The following is a 9,570-nucleotide window of genomic DNA, read 5'->3' on the forward strand; positions in this document are numbered from 1 at the left end:
TCTCTCTATCTTTCTCTCTCTCTCTCTGCCTCTGCTTCTCTGTAACTCTGCCTCTCAACTAAATAAATAAATCTTTTTTTTTTAATTTATTTATTTGAGAGGTAGAGTTACAGACAGTGAGAGAGAGAGAGAGAAAAGCTTGCCTTCCGTTGGTTCACTCTCCAAATGGCTGCAACGGCCGGAGCTGCACTAATCCGAAGCTAGGAGCCAGGCTGCTTCCTCCTGGTCTCCCATGTGTGTGCAGGGGCCCAAGCACTTAGGCCATCTTCTACTGCTTTCCCAGGCCATAGCAGAGAGCTGGACTGAAAGAGGAGCAACCAGGATTAGAACCAGTGCCCATATGGGATGCTGGTGCTGCAAGTGGAGGATTAACCTAGTGCCCCATGGTGCTGGCCCGTAAGTAAATAAATCTTTAAAAAAAAAAAAATCTTGAGGTTTCTTTTCCTTTTTTAAAAAAGTTGTGTTATTTATTTGGAGCAGCAGAAAGAGTTCTCTATCTTCTGATTTAGTCCCCAAGTACCCACAATAGCTGGAACTGAGCAGGGCTAAAGCCAGGAGCCTGGAACTCAATCCAGCTCTCCCACGTGGGCAGTAGGAACCCAGTTACTCTGAGCTGTCGCCACTGCCTCCCAAGGTTTGCATTAGTAAGAAACTGGAGGCTGGCGCTGCGGCTCACTAGGCTAATCCTCCACCTGTGGCACCAGCACCCCAGGTTCTAGACCCGGTTGGGGCGTCAAAATTCTGTCCTGGTTGCTCCTCTTCCAGTCCAGCTCTCTGCTGTGGCCCGGGAAGGCAGTGAAGGATGGCCCAAGTGCTTGGGCCCTGCACCCGCATGGGAGACCAGGAGCCGGGCTCCAGGCTCCAGGCTCCAGGCTCCAGGCTTCGGATCGGCGCGGCGCCCCAGCCATAGCAGCCATTTGGGGGGGTGAACCAACGGAAGGAAGATCTTTCTCTGTCTCTCTCTCTCTCTCTCACTATCTAACTCTGCCTGTCGAAATAAATGAATGAATGAATGAATGAATGAAAGAAACTGGAGTCAGGAGCCAGAGTTGGAGCTAGAGATGAAACCAGGTACTCTGATCTGGGATGCGAATGTCTTAACTGGCATCGTAACTCCAGGCTAAATCTAGATCTGGAAACAGCTGGAGGGACTGGCCTTGGATGTATCAGGGGCACATTTGGAGAAGGTGCTACAGCTTTAGGGGCATCCCAGGGGCTGGCTCCTGCTTTTCTCTGAAGTAAGTGTGGTAGTCCTGTGGCAGGAGACAGAGGTTCGGAGTCAGTACAGAAAGTGGTGGAACCAGGAGAGGGCAGAAGGGTGTCAGGGTTGGTGGAAAGTCAGATTCGGCCGAGTGTCCGGTTGACTGGCTGCTGTCACATCTTCATGGTGGCTGCGTGATGTTTATTATATTTCCTCAACTTCAGCTGATAAACGAGTTGTTTCCGGTTTTTGTGTTGCACACCTGCTTGTACAACATAATTTGGGTATGTTTCTCATTCATTTCTTTAGGATAAATGTCAAGAACTGGAATTGCTTTTCAAGAAGTGTTACTGGTCAGGGTTCAGTCAGGAGACAGAAAGCACACCAGTTACTGGAACAGAGAGAGTTTCCTACAAAGAACTTAGCCAGGCGCAAAGGTACTGAGAAGGCAGCAGCCAGGGGAACAGAGAAGTGGACTGAGCACAACTGGAGGCTGCAGGAGGGAGCCCTGGAGGGACGCCCAGACTCTGAGCAGGAGGCACTGCCCTGCTGGCTCTGGTGTCTGTGAGCCTCAAGGAACTGTCCTTTGGGGCTGGCACCTGACCCCGGGGTGCTTGGGAGGGCAGGGGAAGGATGGCAGCTTGATGGAACCAGTTCTACGAGTGACAGGAGACTGCACGCTGTGCTCAGCCGCCACCTGGCTGGGTGAAGAAGCATCGCTAGGCTGATGCTACATCGGGCAGCCAAGAAGTAAACACGCGGCACGCGGGCAGGAAGTAAACAGGAGGAAGCCAGGCCCTTCTTCCTGCTGCCTCCATTGGCAAAGCCTAAGAGGGAGCCAGAAATCGGATTTGTAGGCCCCAGCCCCTGCTTCCCCAGCTGGGTCTAGACGGGCAGCTTTGCAGCTGAGAGACAGTGACTTAATGTTTGGCCCAGAGAGTGTGGGTGTCTGTTTTGAGGTTCTTGTTACACACGTGTTGGAGGCAGTCTGGCCTCCGTCTCCTCATTGGGAAAGTGTGGGTGATAAGGGAACTCCCGGGCAGCCCTGTTGTGAAGGCGCAGGGAGCCAGTGTAGGCCTGCGCCCGGCAGGCAGCTGCAGCCCTGTGGTACTAGACCAGCCGGTCCTCTCCAGAGGTTGTGTGCTGTGGTGCGGAGGTGGTTTCTCTGCTCCAGTAGGTGCTGGGTGGTGGCTGTCTAGCAGGAGTAGCAGCGGGTGTCGTGGCTCTGTCACCCCTGCCACGGCGCATGCAGAAAAGCCCTGTTGTGTTAAACCGTTAGAGACCCAGTTTCCCTAAGATTTCAGGTAAGCGGCTCAGTCAGGAAGGGAGTTGCCAGCGCTCTTGCCCAGCTTCTTGGGTATTAGCACTCTGTGGGCTGCAAGTGCCAGAGCCCGCCTCTCACTTCCGCCGGACAAGGAAAGTTCTGGCTCATTTTCTGCAGAAACGTCTGAATGTAGCTCAGACGCAGTGTTCTTGGGCCGCACCACCAACAGCGGTCCCTCCATCGGCTCTGCTCTGCTTTCTCCGTGGTGAGCGTCCTTCGCACAAAGAGAGAGAGGCAGGGACTTGCATGCAGGACTGAAGACGGCTCAGCAGCTCAGGCCTAGCAGAGTCCTGGGTGGACTCTTCAGGCCTTCATGTCCCCAACCCTGAGCTCACTGTGAACTCCAGTCCCCACGCGTGGATCCGTGCCTGGTGTACAGCAGGAGGGACTGCTGGCGGGACGAGAGGCGGCGTCCCACTGCAGACCTAGCTGCTGCTACCGGGAGAGGCACCTGGGCTGAGCAGCCAGCACCTGTCCTGCCCGCCCACCACCTTTCTGTCTTCTCTGTCCCCTTTTGTAGTCCCTGGGTCTCTCCAGCGCAGCAGCCAGCATGTTTGGGAATGATGGCAGTGAGCTGATCCTGCATTTCGTGACCCAGTGCAATGCTCGGCTCACCCGTGTGCTGGAAGAGGAGCAGAAACTGGTCCAGCTGGGCCAGGCGGAGTAAGTCCTCTGGTGTTATTGCTCAGGGTGGCAGCAAAGGATCGGGCCCCAGGCCTCTCCAGCCGTCCCCAGGAGGCCACTCCAGGCAGAGGCAAAGGAGAGTAGCACTGAGCAGCCCTGCGGCTTGGATGGGACTGAAACTCCAGCGCCTGTCGCTGACGGCTCTGGCCGGGCCAACAGCAGGAGCCGGTGGGACCGTCCCCCCCAGGGCTGAGTACACAGTGGAGTGCCGAGCCCCTGCCTTTGACCCAGAGACACACTATTTTCTTTTCCCTCTTCCAGGAAGAGGAAGACAGACCAGTTCCTGAGGGATGCAGTGGAAACCAGACTGAGAATGCTGATCCCGTACATTGAGCACTGGCCCCGGGTAGAGTCCATGTCCAGGCCCCAGAGCAAAGCAGCAGTCACATGAATATTTCCAATTGTCAGCACCTCTCCCTCAGAGGATTTGGCGCACCGTTGGGAAGTTAGCTCCTTAATCTGCTCCACAGGCCCGGGAGTCCTTAGTATACAGCATTGAACCTTGGGAGCATCGAAGAATAATCCTGAGTTTTGGGGACTATGAGTGGCCTGGGGACAGAGTCACATCCTGGGCAGGGTCCTGGTGGTCAGAGTGCCGCCGAGTCTCCATTGAGGGCAGAGAAGTAGGAAGATTTTAGCGGCCATCGTCAGCTTCAGGACAGCCTTGTCATCTTTCAGGTCTCAAGGACTGGCACTTCCCATCCCAGTGTCAGTGATGCTTGGGGCTTGAGGCAGTCATCCCAAGGGCTCTATTCAAACCCTTTCTGAAGCGCTTTTTTCTTCCGTTTCAAAGCACGTCACAGTGTGGCCCCGTCTCTGAGTTCAGGAAATGCATAGGCGAGAGGGCCTCCGCCGCGCTGTCCTCTGCCCAGCTGGGGGTCACTGTTGAGCGCGTGGTGTCAGCCATGCAGCCGACAGATGCTTGCACACCTGTGGTGCCCCTCGCCCCAGGCTGAGTCCCGGCCCCTGCTTGCCATGCGCATGTCCGCGTCCCTGGCCCGTTCTGCCTGGCGGGTAAAGCAGTGGACCTGGGCTGCCTTCTTGGTTCCGCTCAGCATTTCCCCCGGCTACCTCGTTCAGAGAGAACTAGCCAGCCGATGCAGGACCTCTGTCCAGCTCCCTCTGGCTGTGGCACCATGGCGGGACCCTGTTCTGTCAGGAAGGCTGATGTCTGCTAGGGGAGGGGTCCCTGGTTTGGGCCACCACTTACATTAGTTAAAGAACTTTTGGTTTCAGGAAATAGATGTCAACTTGAGCTAAGCAAGAAAAGATGTGGGTGTTTGTTACGATGCCACGGTGAGGCCTTGAGGTCAGGGGAGCCGCCTGGTCTGTGAGCAGCCCAACGTTTGGTATGCCCAACTCAGCTCCTGTCTCTGCTGCTTCCGTGTGACAGGATGGGGAACGCTCCCTCATCCTTGCCGTTAGTAATCTTCCGGAGACAAGGGAGCCTCTCCGCCATCTGCCTTCCAATTCCAAACTAGCGCTGGAGAACGTGGCTGGGCCAGGTTTGGATGGGAAGATGCCCCGGGCTCCTGCCAGGTCAGCTGCAGGCAGGACCGTTGGCTGCTGGGAGCTCACACCAGCGGGTGGAGACGGTGGGGCCCCTCGGATGCGTCTCTGGAGGGGCGTGATGCCAGCCACCTCTGCACTGACCTGTTGCTGTACCTGTTCCTCTGTCGGTTCCTCCTCAGGCCCTCAGCATCCTGCTGCTCCCCCACAACATCCCCCCGAGCCTGAGCCTGCTCACCAGCATGGTGGACGACATATGGCATTACGCCGGCGACCAGTCCACTGACGTGAGTGCCCCTGCGTGCCCACGGGACGTTGGGTTAAGCATCGGCCCAAGGAGTTTGTGACATTCCTTTGAGCCCAGTCTCTTCTGGGGGCTTGTGGTGTCATAGGGTATGAGGAAGTCCCTCAGCCAAAGTGGGATGCAGGTCATCGCCCTGCAGGGACCGGCGCCTGGCCCCGAGCTTGCTGTGAGCACGTGAGGGCGGCCTCGGGGCCTGTGCCCCTGCTGTGGCCATTTCCCCTCCCTGGCAGCCATGTGGATTCTGCATCAGGAGTCCTCAGTGTGTGTCCCTCCTGAGACTGCTGGCCAGAGAAAAGGACACCATGGGGACGCAGCCACTGCTTTGAAAAGAAACCCCACCCCACCCCCACCTCCCGCCTGCACCCGGGTTGTGGTATAGTTAAGCCCAGCCTGCAACACTGGCCTCCCATACGGGTCTGGGTCAAGTCCCCACTGCTCCGCTTTCAATCCAGCTCTCTGCTAGTGCACCTGGGAGGGCAGCAGAGGAAGGCCGCACGTGAGAGACCCGGATGAAGCTCCTGACTCCTGGTTTTGGCCTGGCCCAGCTCCAGCCATTGTGGCCATTTGGGTAGTAAACCAGGGTATAGAAGATTCTCTCTCTCTCTGTCTCTCTGTCTCCCCCTTTCCCCCTCTCTCTCCCTCCCTCCCTCCCCCTCCTCTTGTCCTCTCTCCCTCTCTGTATCTCTTGCCTTTCAAATAAATACATCTTAGAAAACAGGACTGCCCCCCCACCAGCTTGGCCTGCTTCCTGCAGAGATCAATAAGCCCCTTTAAACAGGCACTGAGAAAGATCTGCCTTACGAGTGCCATTGTATTTGTGTTAGGAAATTAAAAAAGAAGTCCACGTTCACTAGAGACATTACCACGTGATGGGATTTGGTGGGCTCCAGGATGAGGGGGCGCCGAGCGGCTCCCGGCACAGCCATAACAAAATGCTGTAATAAAGCGCGCCTCGTGGGGACACAGCGCGGCAGAGGTGGTAGGGAACTGACATGAGAACGCAGCAGGCCGCGAGCCGGTGCTCTGAGGAGCACTCGGCCAGGGCATCGGCAGTTGCCGAGGGGCTGTGCTGTCTGCCGTGCGCAGGTCTGCTTTCTGTCCACGCTCTGCCACAGCCCACACTTCACTGCCGAGCACGCCAGCGTCCGCTCCTAACTGGCTGGTCACGGCCCCAGGCGCCCTGGGCCTGGGTCCTTTCATCGGCTGCCCCCAGAGGGATGGGAGAGCACCCCTTCCTCTGAGCTGCTTGGTCACAGCCTGAGCGCTGGCACTTGACTCAGACCCACTGACTAAACTCTCGGAGGTCGGCCCAGGAGCTTACGTTTTCAGTCTCCCAGGTGATTCCTAAAAAGTTTATTAGGCAGAAAGAGAGAGAGCGAGTGAGCGAGGGGTCCCCTTTGCTGGTTCACTCCCAGATGCCTGCCACGGCCGGGGCTGGGCAGGGCCCGCAGGCTGGAGCCAGGAGTACATTCCGGCAGCCCAGCTCCTGCCTCCGAGTTCTGCCTTGACAGCAGCGGAGCTGGGAGCCGCCCTTAAGCGCTCTGATGCGGGGCGGGGGCATCCTGACCAGCAGGCTGAGTGCCTGCCCTCCCAGCAGTTCTGGTGGCCAGCTGCCGCCAGGCGCTCTGTGCTGCTGAACAGAACACCCGAGACTGGGCACCGTGGGAGAAAGAGGTTTGTTTGGCTCACCACGCTGGTGGCTAGAAGGTCCAAACACTGGCTGTGGCATCCGGCGAGGGCCCCTGGTGCGTCACCACGTGGTGGCGAAGTAGAAGCAGCAGCAGACACTTGCAGACTCAGGAGCTACCGGGCTTGCTGTACACCAGCCTGCTCTTTCAGTAGCCGACTCAGCCCCGTGAGAGAGAGAGCTCCCTTGAGAAGAGCATGGATCCTTCTTAAAGGCCCCGACCCCTCCTGGGGGCCCGACTTCCCCGCCCTGCCACACTGAGGACCAGGCGTTGACATGAGCTTTGGTGGAGATGAGCCACGCTCGAAGGCCAGCAGCAGTGTTGTCAGAGGACCCTGTGTCCTGTGAGGGAAGGAAGCCCGGAGGGAGCCTGGGACCCCTAGGGCAGTGGCTCAGACCCACACCCCGGGCTGTCTTGCAGTTTAACTGGTACACGCGCCGCGCCGTGCTGGCTGGCATCTACAACACTACGGAGCTGGTGATGATGCAGGACTCCTCCCCGGACTTTGAGAACACCTGGCGCTTCCTGGAGAACCGCATCAGTGATGCCATGAACATGGGCCACACTGCGGAGCAGGTAGCTGGGGGCTGGCCGTTTGGGAACATGTTGTCCTTGGGCCACAGCTGGTCACCAGCCCTCTCTTACCTTGGCTTCAGTGGACGGTCGTGAGGGCCTTCACAGCATGCCTGTGTGGTCTGCCTCACACCAGCCCTTCCCTGAGAGCCAAGCTTTGTGACGGGGCTGTCCACAGCCCTTCCTCTGGGATGCAGGGCCCCGACTCCTCTCGTGGGGGCTCCCAGGTTGTCTGATTTGGGCCACCTTTGAGCTCGTGTTGGAGACTTAGGGGGCCCTGCCTTCCTTTCTTTAGGTGAAGTCCACTGGCGAGGCGCTGGTGCAAGGACTCATGGGTGCAGCAGTGACGGTGAGGACTGCCCAGCCCTTCCCTGCCTACCCTTGCTCCCACTCCGGCCCCGTGATGGGGAGCACATGCCACACACCCCAGAGTGTGGCGCCTAACCCAAAAGCTAATAAGAAGGCCGGGCCTGGTTCCCCCACAGTGTCTTGACCCTAAGTCCCCACCCCTTTATTTCCCACCGGCATCACGACACATCCCTGAGCTCTGAGACCTGGGGTGTCCCGTCACAGCCACACCTACTACCTGGAAAACCCGGTCCCTCGCCTTGGCTTCCTGGAGCAGGGCAAAACCTCACCACTCTGTTTCCATCCCTGTGTCAGCTCAAGAACTTGACAGGTCTGAACCAGCGCCGGTGAGGGGAGGACAGGAGCTCGAGTGCCCGGAGGAACGCGAGTGGGAGATCGAAAGGGCTTTGGGAAGCGTGAAGTGCCATCCACCTAAGGGTGCTAACCAGGACACTCTGGAGGGCTCCTGAACACCCCAGCGGCCACCTGGAGACCACAGGGCACCTGACGATCGGGCCACTTCTGCAGTCCTGACACCTGGCCACGCTCAGTGCATCCTGCCTTGCGGCTTGTGATGGGAGAAATGAGACTCCCCGGGCGCTCAGCCAGCACGTCCCTGCATGGTCTCACGGGCTCCCTTGTGTCATAACCTTCCTTGAAACGGTTTTGGGGGCTGCTAAGGCTGAGTCAAGGCTGGTATCCACCGGATGGTGGCAGCTCACTGCCAGCACGCTGCAGGCATCCTGAGATGTTCCCGGGGACCCCTCAGAGAGCTGCCTCCCCAGAGACAGGTGCCTGCTGGACACTGAGAGGCGTGGCCCAGGCCTGGTGTCGCATCACTCCAGCACGCACTGCGGGATTGTTAGTGTATTCAGAACCTGTAAAAATTATAATAAATGTTTGAGGCTGCTTCCTTTTATGTAGTTTGTTTCCATATAGACTGTGATAGATGTCCCCAGCGGGAGTTCTGGCCCTGGCTCTGCCTAATACATGCTGGGGGGTTGGACAACTCTGCCTCTGAACCAGGTCTTCCCATCAGTAAAATGGGGGCAGTGGGGCCTTCCCCAGACACCTTGCTCCCTTGGCCCCTCTTGTCTGTCACCATTTTAGTGATAGGTTCGTCAGTGTCAGTAATCTCAGCCTGTGCACCACCTGGGCTCCCTTGCACATCTGCTTTGCTCTGGCCCACGTCTGCCAAATACTGATAGAGGAGTCAGAAGTGGACGCATTTCAGATCCCTGTGGGCCTTCCCCGGGCCCCGCGCCTCTCTGGTTACTCCCTGATACCTGTGAGGCTCCTGCAGCAGCTACCCACGTTTCATCGCATTCATCACATCCATGTTACACTCAGGAGATGACCGTAATTCTTAACCTACTGAGATGACAGGCAGGCAAGAACCGCCTCCTGCCCTTCCTGTGTCTCAGGAAGAGGTGCGCCTGCTGCTAAGGTGAACCCCTTCCTGGGTACTCTACTGCAGCCACATTCCATTTTAGGGTCTCTAGAGCCTTTTACGGAAGTGTCCACAAGTGCGCGACCCGGACTTGAGGGTGGAAGGGAAGGACATACACCATCATTGAGAGATGCTTTGCTGAAAGTTGCCACGCATTGTTTCCCATGGGTGTTCAAATTCACATCATCCTCAAAGGCCTCATGGTATGCCTATATGTATCTATTTAACCAGGTCTCTATGCATAGACCAGTCTTGTTTACCTTTTGCTATTACAGTACTGTCTTGAATGTCCCTGTAGCTTTGTTTACAACTGCAAACATCTTGGCAGAATGAATTTTTAGACGTATTATTGTTGATTCAAGGGCATATGCAGGTCTTGCCAAGTTACCTTGCAAGTTGGGTGAGACTGGTGGTGGGGTGGGGAGTAGAAAATGCGGGCCATGGTGCAGCCGCAGCCTCCCAGCGGCAGGGGGCGCTGCTCGCGCGTCT

At 57.3% G+C, this 9,570-nt stretch overlaps 1 protein-coding gene across 1 annotated transcript in view; it reads left to right on the forward strand.

Annotated features, from left to right (window-relative positions):
* The window catches only part of COQ9 (coenzyme Q9), a 16,005-nt gene extending 7,455 nt beyond the window's left edge, over positions 1 to 8,550 (forward strand). Inside the window, exons 4-9 of the mRNA XM_017342242.3 lie at positions 3,046 to 3,188; positions 3,471 to 3,555; positions 4,901 to 5,005; positions 7,131 to 7,286; positions 7,579 to 7,632; positions 7,947 to 8,550. Coding sequence (XP_017197731.2) covers positions 3,046 to 3,188; positions 3,471 to 3,555; positions 4,901 to 5,005; positions 7,131 to 7,286; positions 7,579 to 7,632; positions 7,947 to 7,982 — 579 coding nt within the window. The 3' untranslated portion in view covers positions 7,983 to 8,550. The remainder of the gene's footprint in view (positions 1 to 3,045; positions 3,189 to 3,470; positions 3,556 to 4,900; positions 5,006 to 7,130; positions 7,287 to 7,578; positions 7,633 to 7,946) is intronic.
* The last annotated feature ends 1,020 nt before the right edge of the window (positions 8,551 to 9,570 follow it).

The sequence above is a fragment of the Oryctolagus cuniculus genome, chromosome 18 (genome assembly GCF_964237555.1).
Source record: "Oryctolagus cuniculus chromosome 18, mOryCun1.1, whole genome shotgun sequence".
In the NCBI taxonomy this organism is placed as follows: domain Eukaryota; kingdom Metazoa; phylum Chordata; class Mammalia; order Lagomorpha; family Leporidae; genus Oryctolagus; species Oryctolagus cuniculus.